The sequence below is a fragment of the Toxotes jaculatrix genome, chromosome 4 (assembly GCF_017976425.1).
Source record: "Toxotes jaculatrix isolate fToxJac2 chromosome 4, fToxJac2.pri, whole genome shotgun sequence".
NCBI lineage: Eukaryota > Metazoa > Chordata > Actinopteri > Toxotidae > Toxotes > Toxotes jaculatrix.
Genome location: NC_054397.1, coordinates 11,605,414 through 11,625,060, shown reverse-complemented (window position 1 = coordinate 11,625,060; position 19,647 = coordinate 11,605,414). Strand labels below are relative to the sequence as shown.

The window sequence follows — 19,647 nt, the reverse complement described above, 5'->3', positions numbered from 1 at the left end:
CAACACAGAGATGAAGAACCACATTTTGTGTCTTATTAAATGGGATAATGACTAAATAACCCCTTAAAGTCCTGTTGTCTTGGAGTTTGTCTCAGTTTGTTTCAAAGAAATCCTCATTCAAGACAGGCATGTATGAATGGGAATCCATGTCACTAGGTATGTGTTTTTCTGCAAAGGCTGGTGAACATTTTGGTTGTTCGCCTTCATGCTATGGTGGGCAGAACTGTCTGATGTTTTCCTGGCAACGACTCAACAAATTTTGTACGCTGATATTGCTTTGACAGAAGATCACTGTGTCTCACAATCTGATGATCATCCTGCTAACCTTTTTTTTTTTCCTTTTGCAAAAATATTTTAAAAGAAGCCACATCGGCCTGAACTTATTTCATCAGCACATTCGGTTGCTTGTCTTTTGGTGTACTTGAATCATCCAAAAAGAAAAAAAGAAAAATGATAAATATACATATGTGGCACAGAAACGAGAGATGAGCCCCACTTTTTCATTTGGCGGTTGTCAAAATAAAAGGACACAGCAATTAACATGAATGATTATTTGTAGACCTTTAGTTTGAAGTGTGGTGGCATTTGACTTCATGCAGCAGCTGATTGAGAGGACCTGAGGGAGGGTTAGCAGCAAAGCAGTAAATGTAGCACATTCTTCACTTGTGAAAGTAGAGTACATTCTTAAGCTGTCCCAGTTTCCTCACTTATTTCCAGTTCTAATATCTTTGTTGCTGTACATTCATTTTACCCATTTTACTATACTTAGTTTGTAAAAAAAGAAAAGGGGTGGATCTGAAAAAAGCTTGTTTACACATCCATTTTAGCCCAAAACAGCCATGACCTTTTTGATCAAACACATCCTGTGTGGTGATTTTACCCACACTCCTTGTTGAGTAGAATAGAATAACCTTTACTGTTATTGAACAATGTCCAATGAAATTACACATATATATATATATATATACATATGTACAGAAGAATGGCAGCATGACCTTTGTATCAGACAATTATTCCATCCAATAAAGTAGTTATGATAATTTATACTGATCTTAGTAAAAATCTTAATAAACAGGGAATTTAAAGCAGCGCCATCATGATTTTATCACTTCCCACTGCCTGAGACACACATGTGTGCATTTCTCTAGAGCGATCAGAGTACAGGATCATTTATACATGTCCTGGAGCAGAAATGATTTGCTTCAGGACACTGACAGCATCTTTCTAACCTTGAAGCCATGCTGCCATCCCAAGTTAGATAGCAAAAGTGTAAATCCAATAACAGGAGTAGCATAGATCACCCTGTTCTTCTCCATGATTTCTCAGGTTAAACAGTAAAGCTTGTAAGTGGTAAATGGAGCGCCCAGGTGGCATAACTGAAAGTGGAACCTCTTCCTTGGCCAGGCGTTTCAATGAACACAATTGGCAATATTTCTGTATGAAAGGCGCTGAGAGATCCTGTCCTAGTATCTGCCTTCGCGACTCCTACTGGTTGGTCAGGATGCTTGTTAACTGGAGAGTAGGGAAATCTGCCATAGCAAGAAGCTCCGCGCTGTTCTCCCAGTGAAATTCCCCGCTGTCAGGTGAAAAGAAGCAGCTGGCGACACCGTGTGTATCAGGTGAAGCACGTGGTAGTCAACACCCTCCTAAAGCCACCAGCAGGAGTTGGCAGTGACAGGAAGTGTGGCACACAGGGGAACTGGCGACAACTAAATTGATACTTGCCAGAAAGGCTAGTTGCTAGGTAACATATCAAACTGTTTGAGTCATGTTTTCACTGACTCCGGTCTAATCAAGGAACACTTAGCGAAATCAACACATGTTCTGTGATGAAGTGTATTTTCAGAATCAGCAATCGAAACTAAATATACCCTGTACGCATTGTTTAAGCCACTTCAACTATGTACACTGTGAAAAACAGATGCTGTATGGTACAGTGTTTGGAGTAATGGCATGCAGGGTAACTTCATTAACATGGCATTTTGTTTCCTTTCACAGACTGGCAGGAAAGAGAAAGGTGACCCACTGAACTCAGCCATTGATAAGATGACCAAAAAGACCAGGGACCTGCGCAGACAGGTGAGTGCATGTTTTCATGGTACTACATCTCTATCTCCCTGTTAAACAGTGAATCTGCTGTGCCCTCTACGAAATGAAGACACTTGAAAACACATGAAACTTTTTCACTTTCAGTCCGCTTTAAAGGTTAAGGCTGGACATATTCTGTATTTTCGGTATTGTCAAAAAATGCTCTGAAAAGACCAAAGCCAACAATGTTCGCTAGTACACTAGTTCGTCTCAGTTTCCCACACTGTCTATGACACTCGTCCCTATTTGTTCCTACTATAGACATAAATCTTTAAAAACAGGTTGCAAATATATACATTCATTTTTTAAAAAGGTTTGTTTGTTGTGTCGTTGTTTTACTAGAATAGCCGGGTGCTGAAGTTTTCAGCAAGTGTTTCTCAAATAAATAGTGTATTTGACGGGCACTATTTTCAGCAGCAGACTCTGAAATACTCTGGTAAGTATAGCATAGCAGGAGGACGGTATGTGTGGAACTGATCAAATAAAAAACAACAGTTCCCATGTTCATCTTATTGAGAAAACATGTCACACAGCGGAACACTGCAGCTCGCTGATGTGTTTTTAATAGTTTTTATACAACAATGGAGATCTATGGCTCAGGGAATGAGCTACAGCGTATCCGGCTTTGGCTACGAGTGCAATGCTTGTTAGTAGGATCAGTTCTTTGTTGGTTTTGGTGATTTCATGGGAAGTGTTGACAATAAGAAAAACACTGCATATCACACGGCTTCACAACCAGAGTTGGGGGAATTTATTTCCGGTACAGCATGGTAACAAAGCTCAGTTCAAGTGTTATGTGCAGTATTGCACAAAGACAGATGTTGCACACATAAACAGGCATAATAAATAATAGTCACAGTACTTGTGAGAAACAGGACACAGAGCATTTACGCTCACTGTCACCAAAGCTTGATATTCCATACTTATTCTCATCAGGGATCACACGGTTTCACATTTGAGTGACTCTAGACAGGTCACCACTTAGTAGGATTAAACAGACAAACACGTACTGCAACTACAGGACGTTTAGCTGGAGCTCACAGTGGAAATACAAACATGGGGACAACATACAACATAGACACGGCTGCCTGGTTCAGTCTGGGGCACTGCCAAAACAGCTTTGCCAGTTGTTTCCCCCCCCCCTTTATGCTGTGCTCTCATTTCAACAGTATTTCAAGATTATATTTTACATGTACATAGCTGGACGTGGTGAACTAAGTACTGTAGGCCAAAAAATTTTGTGAACAATCAAATCTATTTCAGACAGTCAGCCATATTGATCCCTGCTCTACTTTTGATTGTCAAACTCAGAAGAGTTGTATCAGGAAGCTGCAGTAAAATTACCTTCCAATTTCCAAACGCTACCCTCCAATAGTGAAGAATAAGTAGATGATTCATCCTGTGATACACAGTGTCAGGACTCAAAAGCAATATTGATTTATTTTTCATCTTCACCGAAGACAGGATTAATTTGGCTTTCCACTGTGGGATCTTGCAGAGTATGACAAAAAAAATGTTGACACCATACTTGGGGAAGAAAAAAAGAGGACGCTTAATGAGTACACATAAGTGTCTGTTGATGTAATACAATCATTCGAGCATGCTTCTGAGGTGCTGTGTCAATTCATCTTAATTAAAACTCAAATTCTTAATGACTTGTGTTGCACATATTCGAGTAAAGATTGGAGTACATTTGAGTAGGCATCCTGCCCCAGAAAAAGCAAACCCATTCATAAATCATCAGGACATCACTTGTGGTCCCTGAATGCAGTTTCGCTCCCAAACAACCTTTTCCTGTCATGCACTGCAGGATATGTTTTTTGCAGGAGATGCACTCTGGCAAAATTGACAATAGCAACTACCTGTGCAGAGTAGTGTTTGTGTCCTCTCTGACCTCTGAAGACCAGGGGATCATTCCAGATGGGAGGCTATAACTCTCCCTCCCGTTGGGCATTTGGTGGGGCTGCCTGACAGGCTGGCAGGCGGTACTCACTCTGACAGGATGTTCTATTGACTCAGGGGGGGCTGGCTTGACAGAATGGGCGGTCTGTTTGAGCTTTGAGTTTAGATGGGAGGGCAAACCCGCAGCACACATGCAGGCATTACATAGAGCCGTGATACTGTAATTATGTGAACATGTTTTGAGTTTAGCAAGTCCGTGGCACCGTGTAGAGACACGAGACCTTCCTGAGGGGAGGAGCACTATTGTGTGTTTGAGCATTTCAGTCTAGAGTCTACCGTCTCTATTGTGAAAAGGAAGGATCAAATAATAGAGCAGACAAGCACAAATGACAGACAGCGTTTGTGAAATGGGAGCAGGTAAAACTGAACAAGCCTTCTGACAACACCGCCAGAGACACGCGGCATTGTTTTGTCTTTCATGCTGTTGTGTGTACATACAAGACAATACTAAGCTGTCTGTTATCCAGGGCAAATTCTGTAGACGTCAAGCATGTCATTCCCACCCCCATTTTGTTTTCTTGGAAAATGTAAATTCTCAGAACACTACCCAGTCTGATGGAGACAAAGCAAGGCAGCATTACCATGCAAGTATAAAAGTGTGTTTTTTAAAGTATATTTTCCATCCAAACAAGATATCTCAAGAAGGTGCAAGCAAATGTTGAACCAACATTAATGACTCAAAAATTACAGCCTGGCAACCTGTTGTTATTCCAGCCTCCATCCACAGTGATTGCATGGTTGCTCTTTATTTACAATAGATATTAATCATCTGTATCTCCTGACGAGAGACCTTCAATCACCACTGAAGAGCATAGTCAAAGCCGTGCCCCTTCAGTCGTGATTTTTGCTTCTTTGTGAGATTTACACAATCCCAAGTATGCTATTTGGCTACCTCTTTTTGTTTTTGTTTTTGTTATTGTTGTTGGTTTTTTTTTTCAGTTTCATGTGCATGTGCACAAAGATACTCAGGCATTATGAAACATTTAAAAGGCAGGAATAAAAATAAAACTCAAATTAACTCTGCCTACACTAAAGTAGACTGAGGTAAGCTTGAACATGCTCCTCAGCAGGGAGCATGGTCAACACTGAAAAGTACATATATTCTTACCAGCCAAAAAAATAAATAAATGATAAGGTAAGCATCTGGACTATCTGAGTATCAAAAGCCGCTAGACCTTGGCTTGTCTTTACCTAAAACTTCATTTCCATAAGTAAGTGCCCCTTATGCCTCAGCAGCCTTTTACCAGCAGGTGAGTCTCTGCTTTCCTGCTGTACATCTGGTGCTGACAGCAGTGGGGCTTCCTCCATGCTGACCCTCGGGTCCAGGATGTAGGCAGTAATGATGACACCAGTAATCATTTCCCTGCTATGTACTTAAATTCTAGTAATAATAAAACACTAATAAATATATCACATGTATGTGTTGTAAGCACATACATGTGTAGTCAGTGAAGGGAGGCTACAGTAGAGGGGAAATGATCCTATTCCTTCAGTTTGTTAAGTCTCACTCCATTCTGCAGGCAGGAGAGGGGGATTTCTGGCTCAAGAATGAATAAATATAATTACAGTTGTACAAACAGGACGAAGTGAAAGCATAGATAACGTTATCCACCTCAGGGATAGGGGATAGGGTATGTAATTTTGGAATTATTTAATGAAGAAAGCAAAACTGTACAGGCATTTTAAGGTTAGCATCAAAACATAGGGCCAAACAATTAGCACTCCCAGATTTACAGCTACAGGCCTTGTACATAAACCAAAAATAAAAATAATGCAACCAATAGAATTATGTGTAATTTTGTGTATTTGAAGTAACTGGAGGTACAGCATATGGTACTTAATGTTGTCCAGAGAGTTTTTTTTTTTTAGAGAGGTTTCGCTGTCGGACAGTGCTATGGTACAGGTGGGTATTTTCTCCATGACAAAGAAAATGTATGTTGTAGCTGTCCAAGAGGAGCAACAGTTGGAAAACGCTAAAAACCTTAACCTGACCCTTGTAGTGCACCTTAAATAAAGCTGGCAGAAGAGAATGTAATACCTGCTACCTGCCTGGTAAGATTTAAACCAGTATAGGACTGTGTCAGAAACTGAAAACCGCTGCTCACAATGATTGAGAAGTATGTCATGGACTATGTCAAGTGTTATAGTCAGAACCAATGGCATAACAACAGAGTACTCAATTCCAGTATAGCGTTCCACTGAAGAATGTAAGCTTTCTTTTGCTGATTTTCAAGGCAAGAGATTTTTTAAAATCTTCTAAAGAAATTGATTTCATCATCTCTCACATTACTGAACAAGCCAAAGTGTTATTAACGTGGCTTCTTGAATCGTATTGTATATTCAAGCAGTTTAAAGGAAATTAAAATGTTAATCTGTTATCCTGTTGTTGCGCCAATTGAAATTATATTCCTGGCATTAAGGACGGGATAGATCTTAAAAGGAATGAAGAACATATAAAGTAGTCATTATCACTCTTTCACCCTGTCATCCTCCTTCCTACTGCTGCTGAGTATCAGCCGGTTGAGGAGGGAGGGACTGCTTTGAGGGCGGGAATTGCCGTCTTACACTCAAAGAACAAGAAATTGTGCAATTTTAAATTATGTGGCCAGTTAGCATAAACAGGGAGGCTACACACTCATTTTAACTTGCCGATAGCAATTTGCTATTAGGCTAACGAACTCACTGTGATTTACACATAATAGCAGTAGATGGGAGTCTGCAGGCAAAGGTCAAATTATCGCTCTTCTTAAAGTTCATTCTTGTCATAAGGCTTTTTTGATAAATTGCTCTTAATGGCTTTTTTACTCAGGAATGTTTTTATTGCATGTAATATACATAATATACAGTACCAAGCATAGTTGTTGTCACCCACAGTAATATGTTTCACCTCACCTGATGACATGTTTTCCCCCATGGTCTCTCTGCCCTGCTGTCCACTTTGTGTGTGTGGACGAGCTTGTCCCTGGCCTCGGTCAGACACAGACGCAGAGTGCAGAGCAAGGCAGAGATGAAAAGCTGCACCAGAACCACAAAAATCTAAATTTCCAATCCACTAATCTGTCACTGTCCTCCTCAGCTACCAATAAAATTTAGAACTGGTTTTAAACCAGTATGCCTGAGAAATCAGAGTCATTCTCACTGGTGCTCCCAAATAATTTTGGGATTCACACGCTCTGATTTTCACTTACATAAGCAGGCAAAATGCTTGCACTGTTGATTTTGGTGTTCTGGTGATTGACACAGGCCAAAAGGTCAAAGGTCAGAATTTGGTCTTTGAAAGTCTTGAAGTCCACAAAACTTATCAGTGAAGATGAGTGGTTGAGCCCATATGCTATAGCCCCATAATAGAGAAAAGCCCATGTGCTAATAGAACTAGGGTTGTAATGCTTAGTCATTATTTCAGTTCACAAGTCGACTTGGTTTAAAGAAATGGTAATAACATTAGTGAATATAAATTTAATTAAAATTCAGCATGAAATCGGCTGAGCTTTGACCTTATTTTCTGATAGGAAACTTGATATGCAAGATGAGGTGTCTTAACAGATTAGATGAATAAAATGTCAAGCCAACCTAATGAGTGATCCCTGGCTTTCTGTTGCACAGTAATTAGCCCATCAGCTCAAGCTTGAAAATCAGCAATATATACTAGAAGTTGTTTAGGAAAGAGGCCATTTTTAAAGTTCAGCTTATTCAAATAACAATGGAATGGAACGTTTTCTGAAATTCTCTATATTATTACATATGCATGTAAATTATGTCATTCTTGATCCTCAGATAAGCAACAGAGCCTCTGTCAGATTTTATATCATATTTTGACTTATTTTGAAAATGCTCCTTTTATAACACACCCCGCCAGTTCCCGGAATCATGAACAGCTGCAGACTCCACGGTATTGTAGTTGTTCTTATTACACTACTTTCTAGTCCGCTCAAATCAAATCAAAATTTTCTACGGTCTTCTTTTCCCAAAGTCCAAAGTTGGGCAATTGTTGCATTTGATTGTTTTTACAGTGACAAATTTTATAGATCTGGGTAGTGACAGACGTCTTCACACGGCCTCTCTCTCTTCAAATTAAGCATCCATTTTGGTTTTCTGACTTGTGCAGTCGGTGACTGTTCGCTACAAGGGCTCTACAAATTGCAGGGTACACAGCCGTCAGACAGACCCTTGCATACTCTCAGATGCTAAAAGTATAACACTGGCCTTAGTCTGTTCTTAAGCATCATCCACTTCTCAGGTTGATCATACCCCCCAAGATTTGGGTTCACCAAATCAGGTTGGTCATCAAGGCCTTACCTTGTCAAGCCCGACCTTAGTGTTCTGCATAAAAGCATTAACAGGTGTAGTAATGCGTTTGAATTAAGGCCTGCCTGCTTAATGCAGAAGGATATGGGCTTTTATTTCACTTGAGAGAAGCTGCTTTTCACATATAGCTCAATTTGCCTATGATCATGTGGCTCTATTTAAAGTCTGAGACTAGGATAGTTGCATTGTAACTTTAGCAAGAGGCCATAGGTCACATACTCTTTTACATAAATGTCAGTAATAGCCTCATTTCAAAACAGGGTGATTCTATAAGACTGTGAACCTTCTTTCTGTTCAAATGAAGTGCTGTTGAAAATAGGAGTCTTTGAAACACGCAAAGCAGTGGTTGTTTAGGAGAGGACCCTTGAAGTAGATGCTCATTTGACCTGTCTAATATACAAGAACATGGAGTAGTTTGTTCAATTTCATGATAACAAAGAATAAGTGCAAAATGTGCACTTACTCAACAGATATAATATTATGTAGATAATACCTGTATTCATGGAAAAAAGTTTCCTCACATCCATGGCTGCCATCAAACAAATATGTTTTAGCCTCTTGCCCTTTTTGAGAGTTTCACACTGAGGAAGAGCCGATGAAGAATAAGCACTACAACCACTTCATGTCTCTCTGTTGCCTCCTGTACATATTTTTGTTACCATTATTTTGGCAAGTTTAGATGTTCTTTTTGTTTTTAAAGCCATGACTGTAATCAACAGGTCAAGTGTAACAAAGAAGAAGACCTTTTTCACTAGAGATAAAAAGAGAGTGAGAGGTGGACTATTTGGCATCAGAACAGGTAGATATGGAGGAGGGCAAGTATTTAAAATAAGTATATTTACAAAGGAATAAAAAGTATGTTCAAACTTAGAAGACTTCAAACTTCTTTTCTAACTATAGCATAAATCTGAAGATTTATGTTTTCCTCCCCTTATTAGTATTCACTCGGTAACCAACCCGACAAAGTTGTTGGAAATGAGCCATGTGTTCTACCCTCTGTCATCCTGTCTATAATGAATGCATCTGTCAAGTCATCTCTCTGGGCCGTATTTTGACTGATGGCTGATTCCAGGGTTCCCTATAGCACAACTGCCTCGCATATTTTTTCTCCATCTTTCGCTCCCTCTCTCTCTGCTTTGGGCCGTTGAAATCATTTCCATTTCTGCCATTAGTTTGTTGATTAGTAGAGCTATTTTTAATTGTTGAGGGTTATCATGTTAAAGAGGAACAGCTGCCACGAATCCTGTCAGATGGATCTCTTTGTTTAGACTAACAATTCAAGATTATATGTGAATCCTTTTGATCTTTTTATGTAAAATGTTTTGAGGCTATCCATTAAAGTTTCATTAGCTGAATTATTGCAGTTACATGTTATCTCAAGCACTGGAAAATACACAACCATTTTTGGAGAAATCGTGTGTTGTTAGCTCAACTAATACATTTCGGCACATATAGATTAAAGTTATATCAACATAACTTCAAGTGCAGGTCAAGAAACAGTAAACACAAAACACTGAAAAAGAAATTCAACTTAAAGCAGCTTTCATCAATATATTTATATTAAAAATGGTTCACATGATTTGTACGTGAAAGGAGTCGCTCGTAAACGTAAACCCACAGAAAATTATCACCAAACTATGCAGTTCCTCTCAACACTTCAGCTCATTATTTTAGTTTTACGACCCGCAACTCTACTGTTATGGTTCACTCTCACTGCTCTCATCTGCATCAATTCCAGATGCAGCAGGCAGCTGTTTAGGTGCATACAGTGAGTACACTACCTGCCAGCGCCAGACAGGCAGCTGTTTTCAGTGAAAAACATCTGGTAAACCCACTGTATGCTACCTGCTCAGCACCAAACAGCAGAAAGAAAAAGTTAGCAACTAGCTGCTGAACATAGTGGAGTATTTAGCAGCTAAAGAGCTTGATATTTCTATCAGTAATTATCAGACTCAAAACACTAAAAGCAAGGGGCGAATACTGGAATTACATTCACCAGGTGGCCAGAAACTGTAAATGAATTCTAATGTTCTCTCTATTTACTACTAATAGACAACTGTTTGCAAACAAGTTTACCGTATTGATTTTTATAATGTGATAGTCTGTCAGTGTTGTTTTCAAAGCCTACTTCTGCAGCCAAAATTCCCTCAAAAATCAGTTAATGTGTGTATAGACATAACTAAATCATATACGCACAAATCGCATTATATCACAAGATTATTTAGTTCAGGAGGGAGCCCAGCTTGCCGAATCCAAGCTGCATCACCACAGACGAAGCTTGTTCCCACAAACCCAATGCCAGACAGAATACTGATATTTGAATATTCTGCGGAACCTCAAATTACACACAAGCTTTGCAATTTCAGTAAATTCTACATACATTAAAAAAAAATCCCACACGTGTACAATACTTTGTAATTATGTAATTGTTAATGGTTAATGTTTTTTTTTTTTTTTTTAAATCTCAATGGATGCGTGCCATGGCAGAGAAAAGGCTGGAAAACACTTTCCTAAAGGCTTATAGTCACCCAGTAAGAATGAAGCAGCCCTGAAGGTTGAGACAAGTGTCAGGTTGCCTCACTGATATATCACTACTTATGTGAATGCTCTGCTACCTCTAATGTTGTTAAACCGCCTGATAATCCCTGGCTTTTGTCCTGAAGTAAGCATGGCTGCCAGTGCTCTGTCTCCTACCACAAGCATTAATTTGGTTTGTTCATTCTGTTATATGTCACCACCCATGACAAAGGGAATCTCTTTTAGTACAATAGGACGTCTTTATATAATGAATGAATAAGTAGTCAGTGGACCTGGTCAATGCATTTGGTTACTTCCAGGTGAATACTACTTGAAAGAGTGCACTCAATTACACTTATTTGGTCAGATTATCAGAATCTTATCATTATTCAGAAAAAAAAAACTGCAGTATATGCAGGTGATCAGCAGTCAGAGTGTCATGAGCCGTATCTGCCAATGCTAGTTCTTTGGGAACGTCAACACTTTGATGTAGAAGCACAATTTATGTACCTTTTCCTTGTCTTTTTTAAAACTGGAATCCCACGGCTAGTGTCTGATTGCTGGACACATTAAATGAAGGTTCTGGGATGAGGTATCTGATGTGTTTGTCCTTAGACTATTGATGATCAGTCAGTCCCTCTTTCCCCCTTTCATTTTTCTGCTTTCCTCTCACTAATCATCTTCCCATGCTCCATGCTGTTAGATATCATATATGAGAGCTGTTACTTACTTTTTGATTTGCTCAGGCTGTTTCCCCTCAGCCGTGACTCCAGCCATTTATGCTATGATTGCTCTTGACATTTTAATAAGAAACTTTCCTGTGCTGACCCCAAGGTACCCACCGCTATGTGTTCTGAATCACAAGTGAAACATAACAGAAGCTGAAGTGCAACTGTAAACATTCAGAAATCCACCACAGTCTTCCCTTTCAAATTCAGATTCATGTTTTCCACCCTTTGCATGTGTTGAGACTCCTCTGAATTGTAAACAAGTCAAGTCGGCAGAGTTTGACTCTGAATGCATGTGCGTACACGTGAGAGCTCTGTCTACATTTTTGCAATCCTTTGAACATAAAGTCATTTCTTTGTTTTTGAGCCATACACTAATGCTTGCAAGACTCTCCTTTATGCATCTGTTTTTGAGACAGAGCAGGTGTGTAATCCAGCAAAAATGCAAACATTTCCCCCATTAAAAAGCAAATGTGCCGAATTAATGTGAATCTCATCTTTGAACATCACACAGCCCCCTCACTTATCAGTGAGCAACGCAGATATTCATCTGTCAAGTTTTGTTAAGCATATGCATCATCTTAATTATTTTAGAGAGCTTCTTGTTAGCCACTTCAGCATCAGGTGGGATTTGCCGCTTGTTAATTTTAGCTGTTTCTCCTCTCTGGAAGGCGAGAGTAAAGAGATGTACAAGAGAAGAGGCATGATGGAGGGATAAGAGGGGGAGGTGTACTTACAGTATGTCTCAAATTATCAAAATTATATAAAAGCCATTAATAACATCCATTTTGGCAACATCACAGTTTTCCTCTCTTACACCCTCATTTTTGCACAAAAGCCTGAAAATAATATACCCAAAATAAAAAGGGGTTACTGTTCTGCTACCCTTTTCATTAGAGACACAACCCTGGTTTCTTTTGAAAGGTGACCATAAAGTTTACAACTAAAAAGTCAGAATGACTGAAATGAGTTGCACAGATAGAATCAGGAGACTCAGGCATTTTGAAAAATATATCATTAGTCAAAGCTGTGTGAAGACTGAAACCAGAACACCCCTAAAGTGGCGCTACCAAGGCCAAAGTGCCCCATGGGTGGGTCAGCGTATTTTAAAAGGTTAAATGAAAAGCACATGGGTGCATTATAGAGCTCAAAAATATATTCATTCATTTATTAATTTATTCATTGACTTAGAGGTGGCTTATCTCCAGCTAGCTAATGAGTAGCAATGTTGTGATGACACACTGAACCAGGGTCATTTAAATGCCTCTGGAATACTGCTAAACATTTAGGGTGCAAGGTAACATTGGTTATGAACCTATTGATCTTCACTGTATTTGTCCACATACTTTTGGCCAAATAGTCTTAACCATTTTTCTATCTTTCTATCTAGATGTAAGTCTGTGTATCTATCATGACAGCAGTCTGGGCTCACTGCTGTGTTTCATCTGTGAGATGTCTCCTCAGCTTGCATTCTGCCAACCAGAATGCCAATGGCATCCTGGAAAAATAAAATCTATGGCCACAAGTGAAACTCAGGCAGCAATACCAACACCCGTACCATTTCTCCAGAAGTCTCATAAATTAATATGTAAAACAAAAGCCCATTGCATTCAGAGCTTGAGCCATTGTGGCACCGCGCGACTGGAGAGACAAATAGCTGCCCCACTAACTTATAATGAGCAGAGTCTTTGCTATCTATTGGAATTCCAGGTCTATTTCCTTTAAGTGTTAGTGAAATACAGAGAGGGAGTGTTAGAGGAGAGACGGTTGGGGGTGGAGCATGGAGGGAGGTGAGATCTGTAAGATTGAAGATGGATTTCTGTGGGAGTGGTGTGTGGGCATTAGAATGCTGATGGTGCAGGAGAGACTGCGACTTGGGAAATCACTCGTCTGTATCATTTCTCCACTCAAACCCGCCGTCAGAGTCTGTTTCACTGTTGGGCATTCGTGAGTATTCTGAGACCTAGACCTCTTACACATATCCTATGCATATGCGCCGGTATGTACTATCAACTAGTGATTGCACCCCAGCAACAACAATAACAACAGTAATCTTTCTGCCCAGTAGATTTCTAAAAACAACTTCCACACAGTCCCTTCAGTTCCTTTTTTTAAACTTCACATCCAAACCAAAAAGGGTTTCATTGACTGCAGGCTATCAAATTCAAACAAATCCATGCCTGACAAGGAGATAACATACAAAGTCAAAAGCTTTGCGTTGCAGTGAGATAATAAGTTGATACTAACCTAGTCTGAGCATACATGGCGCAATGGGACAAGCCTCCCATTGGTTGTTCTGAATTCTGCCACTCTCTGTGCTTGTTTCTTGTTTCATCTTTTGTTTAACAGCTTTATAACAAGTCTACATCACCATGGGGTCAAAGCTCATGTCGGACAAACACATGACAAAAAATTGCTACTGCATATCTCAAATATACATACTACATACTGTACTGCATGCTTCATATACACTATAGTATTATTCTGTATAGTCATAGTACACTGTTTTTTGTGACTTTGTGTCCTTACAGGTAGAATTACAGTTAGAATTAGTATAAAGTATAAATGTATGACACAGTGATGGTTTGTGTATAAGGCAGTTAACTTCCCACATGCAAAATGGAGCTCAACAGCATCCCAGGATTGTACCCCATTATTTTATTTGCTTCAGAGAGAGCACCGGTGAGCTAATCACAGTTAAGGCCTTCAGACAGCCCAAAGCATGTTTTTTTCTCACCTGTCCCGGAATGATAGTGGTTTCTGCCGCACCTATCTCCTGTGCTGTACCAGCACTAACATAGTGTGAAGATGGTTCTGGCAATGCAAGATTTTTATCTGCCCTGATTCCCCACCCTTCCCGGCAGGTGACAGAAGAGCAAGGTTACACAATTGCACTGATGCAAGTCAGTTCTCTGCGGAGCGAAAAAGATGCAATATTCACAATTCACGCAGTACGCATCTCTTCAAATCAGTGATCCAGGATTATAGAGTTCTGGATAAAGGAGCGCTTACAGAGGGTGTAGGCTTCAGGTTGTTTACAGGATTTGCAGACCTGTCATGCCCACTAGACTGGCCAAATCTAGTCTCTTTCCAGAGGTGATAGTGATGAATTATCTGCCCTTAGGAAGGCATAATTCACCATTGTTCTCCTTCACTCTGTGGACTGCCAGCTAAGTTTGTAATTGCTGCAGGTTATTAAGTGCAACCGACAGACTTACATGTGATTTTTTTCTTTTTTTTTTTTTTTTTGTTGGTTGAATGGATCTTCCCTTGTCATTCAGAGCTATTAGTCTTCTCTACCTTCTCTTTTTTGCTACTTCAACATTTTTTAATTCAGGAAATGGTCACAATGTTTGCTTTGCATCTAATTATAAAAGATGGTTTGAAAAGTCAAACAAATCTCTGTCACCCATGTTGTTAATTAAACACTTTTCTCTTTAATGCCGTCATTTGTATGTGTGGAGAAGTGATAACTAAACCGGACAGAGGAGATTTTTGTCTGTGTTGGCATACCCATTGGGTGGTGTGCACACAATTTATGCTGTTTCAGTTTGTTTAGGCCTTAATTGTGTTTGATACAGAATCTTGCATTGCTCGTGATGTCGATGTGTTAATGGCATTTTAATAAAGTGGTGTGAAAAAAAGTGCTTTGACTGGTGTCACTGCAGTTCATAATTTTGTTGTCAACTGCTGTAATTGTTGTGTTGCTATTACAATTATCACAAGACAAGAATAAGGTATTAAAACAGTGTATTAAATCTGAATTAACTGCATTAATAAAAAATGAATAGTGTGTAGACTTTTTGTAGTGTAGAGAATTACTACAAATTATTAAGGGAGACTTCAAGACCTCAAAATAAATGAATGGTGATGCTACACATGTATAAATCCACTTTTTTTTTTCCCCCTGTAGTGTATTCTTGTCTGTCTTAGTACCGGTCTCATGTGAATAACTCTCTCTTTGTGTAAGATAAAGGACCTCTCTGTTGTGGTATCTATACTGTTCCCTCTGGCATCTCATCAGATATCCCAGTGAGTAGCAGGGGTCAGGGTCCATTTACTGTCTTATAAAACAACCAGTCCCCTGCCAGTTTGGTACAAAACGATTCCATAAACAAAGATATAAGTCGCAAAGTCTGCCCCAGTAAAAGGCCTTATGGGAAAAATGACACCTTACAAGCTATTTACTCTCCTGTCCGTTGAGAGTTCTTTTCTTTTTCACTCTCTCTCTTGCTTTGTCTCTCTCTGGCTGTCGTCTGAAATTGTTGCCAAGTGTAATACAGTGAAGTCATCTGCAATATTGTTAATAATATGACCTCTTCCCCATCTCTCTCCCTCTGTATTCCAGCTGAGGAAGGCAGTGATGGACCACATCTCAGACTCTTTCCTGGAGACCAACGTCCCTCTGCTGGTGCTCATTGAAGCGGCTAAGAGTGGAAACGAGAAGGAGGTCAAGGAGTACGCCCAGGTGTTCCGTGAACATGCCAACAAGCTGGTGGAGGTCAGTCATGAATTATGCATGAGGGCACACTCACGTATCTACATATATCTTTTCTTATGCATTAAGATTTCAGCCGACACACAGAAGCGTTGCTCTTAATGAGCGATACCAACCTTCCTCTCTAAATAGAAAGAGAGAAAGCACAGTCATGCTTTTTTTATTATTTAGTAAGATTTGATAGCGGTTAGAGAAGCAAACAACAGAACCTGCTTAATGGAAAAAAAATTAAAAATGTATTAACACCGTTAAACAGATGAGTAATTAACTTGACAAATTAAAAATTGTACCCATGTGAACTATCAAAATCTTTACACCTTTTTACACACACAAACACAAAGACACACAAACACACACACACACACTTACACTTGTATGCACATTCTTTCTTTCACTGAGTGAATGCCATACAAATACCTTTTCTCCCAGACAGTGGGAAAATGTTAAATTATTTACAATGTGGTAACTTAGCTGAATCAAGGTACATTGCTCTTTTAAACATGCACTTCTTCTCAACTGCATGTGGAGACATTTGTGTCACACTGCAAACCACAACTTGAGGCTTCAACCATCATTGACTTTTATTTTTGATTTTGGAAATAACATTCTTGCAGTGCAGCTGGGCATGCAAAGCTCAGGCACTTTGAGTAGTGTTGCTGCTTTCAGCCAGAAAATAAACTTTTGTCCGTTTTTTTTGGGGTTTTTTTTGTCTTCGTATTGCCGTGAAGCAAATAAAATTATGCCCAGAATTATTTTTTAATCTGTGATTTAGACTGTCCTTGAAAACTGTTTGACTTGCTTATTCAGTTGCATACTTTTGAGACTAAATTGTCTGTATGTGCAGCGTGTGACAGTGACATTATTTTTTTTTTTTTTCCAAAAGAGTTTTATTGGCATTTTCTTTTATATAACATACATGCAGCCAGTCATATGTAGTTTTCCATCAATGTAAAAAAAAAAACAGTATTCATTGCTGCTAAAGAAAAAACAAAACACAAGAAACACGACAACAATGAAGCAGTAACGACAATAATGCTCCTCTCATACAACAATTGCTTCATTAGACATACATATAATTGCCTCTATAATGTAATTTGCAAAACATTTGAAATGTTTAATTATTATTGAAATATTAAGGAACTGCCCCGTCCACTATCCTTAGCCATCTACCTGATCCCCAGTCAAATCAAAATCCTTCACAAAAATTATAAAGGGCCTCCATATTTTTTCAAACATTTGCTGCTTAGCCTTCAATATATATGTTATTCTTTCTAAAGGAAGACTTGTTAACATTTGTTTAATCCACTGTGCAGTATTTGGGGCTTGATTACTCTTCCATAACAGTGCGATACTTCTTTTAGCAAACACAAAACCAAGGTCCATGAATGTTCTCTCACTTTTCGTGTAGTTATGTTTCTCTGGGTACACACCCAACAGAAAGAGCTTAGGATCTAATACAATTTGCTTTAACAGGATCTTCTCAATAATTTTTCGTACTTCTTCCCAGAACATTTCAATTTTCCTACATTGCCAAATACAGTGAAACAGTGTGCCTCTGTCTTCCATACATTTTGTACATATGTCTGGTACATTACTATTATATCGATTTAGGTCCACTGGGGTTATATACATTCGCATTATCCATTTAAACTGCAATAATTTTAGACGTGTACTTATGGAACATGTATGAGCCTTACTGCATGCTGCCCTCCACTCTTCGTCTGAAATTTCAATTTGTAAATTTTCTTTCCATGCATTAACCTTATATACTGTGCATTCTACTGAGTGAGATATTAATAGCTTATAGATCTCTGAAATGAGACCCTTCTGTATCTTGTCCTTCATCATAATTTTTTCTAGAGATGAGAGTGGAGGTTTGTTGAGGTTATTTTGGGTTACTCTAACAAAGTTTCTTAACTGAAGATATTTGAAGAAATGATTTCTATGAAGACTATACTTCTGCTTAAGTTCTTCAAAAGACATCATAATATTAGAATCCTGCATATAGAGGCTCTGAATACAATCTAGCCCCTTAGAAGCCCATACTTTAAATGTGGCATCTGCTCTACCTGGCGCAAAGAACTGGTTGCCCCAAATAGGGCTATGTTGAGATAGCGGGTATGATTCCTTCAAGTACTTATTGACATCATACCAAATCTTTATCATATTTCTTACCATTGGGTTTTTAGTCTGTCTCCCTAATTTTTTAACCGTGTTTGAGTGTATCAGTGACATTATTTTAGTGAACCTGAAACCTCTAGTGAATCTGAAATTTCCAGTGGTCATAGCAACTGTACATAAAGCTTTGTATTTCATAGTCTATGTACCTACAGGATATATAATGGCAGGTAGTTATTATTGACCTGTGCAGACCACAGGCATTGAGTCTCTGCTTACACACAGATCCACTGTTGATTCTTCTGGCTTGGTCTGCAGCAAGTTAAGTAGCTGTTATGAAATGATGAATTTGACTCCCCCTTGCTTTTACCCTATGAGAATGCAAATTTAAATGAAAAAAAAAAAGTGTGCCAATAGGACAGGTGAACAAAGCAAAAAGTGTCACTTGGCTTCATTATGTATTGAAAATTTCAGCTGTATTCAAACTAAATAACCACTTCATTTGTGCCTCCATATGTTTTTTTTTTTCTTTTTTTTCCATTTTGGTCAAAAACCAAACCTGACATCATAATCCACAAGCACGTGTCCCAATTAGTGTGTATTGATTTACAAACTAAAAAGTGGGGATATGAATACAGAGGTGTTGTGTTACTTGGATCATCTCCTTTTTCATGCTCGAAATTGGTTTGGCACATTCTTTGTTTATACACTGACCATCTCTTATTTCCATGAGGGGTTTGGATTGAGTTTGCCCCCCCCCCAACAGCAGGGTAGGAAGAAATGTCCTGTGATAAATTCTCCTGCCCTTTGGTGGGAGTTGCCTTTTGTTCTCATGGCTCATTCAAAGAAGCCTTTAGAACCCTTTATATGCGCCTCTCTTAACATACTGTTGCTTAAAACAGCACTGCTGCTTCCTTTGACATCAGCTGAGAGAGTGAGTGATTTGTGTGCCCTTTTGGTCTGCCCCAGCTGTTTGCTGATGAGGGAGGATCTGACTGATGCTGCACTCAAAAGCTGCCCCTTGCATCCAACAATACTGAAACTTTGTTTAGCCCAAGGACATTTTTTAGCAGATGCATTCTATTCTTCTCATGAAGAAAAAACAGGGGAGATGTGGCATTGTTTTTGCCCTTTGCAAATTTTGGTTTATGTATATGTAAAGCATAAGGCAACAGTGAGGTACACAGCAGTTGTTTATATGCTAAGGAGATACAGAGTGTAAGCCCCGGTCTAAGCAGAAAATAGCTCATTGGCTGTGCAATGGCTTATCTCAAGCTTGTGTGTTTGCAGCGTGTCGGCAGGCATGAACCCCCATACAGCTGTTTGTGCGCAATCATAGACCGAATCATTTCATTTATTTAAAAAACAAAAAACAAAACGTAGTTATTTGTGTTTAATAATATTCAGCATTGTTGGGAAAGTGGATAAAAC

The 19,647-nt window shown here is 39.1% G+C and overlaps 1 protein-coding gene across 1 annotated transcript in view; it reads left to right on the top strand.

The window, feature by feature from the left end:
• ctnna2 (catenin (cadherin-associated protein), alpha 2) overlaps positions 1 to 19,647 on the top strand; it is a 319,620-nt gene that overhangs the window by 230,910 nt on the left and 69,063 nt on the right. Inside the window, exons 8-9 of the mRNA XM_041036605.1 lie at positions 1,999 to 2,079; positions 15,949 to 16,101. Coding sequence (XP_040892539.1) covers positions 1,999 to 2,079; positions 15,949 to 16,101 — 234 coding nt within the window. The remainder of the gene's footprint in view (positions 1 to 1,998; positions 2,080 to 15,948; positions 16,102 to 19,647) is intronic.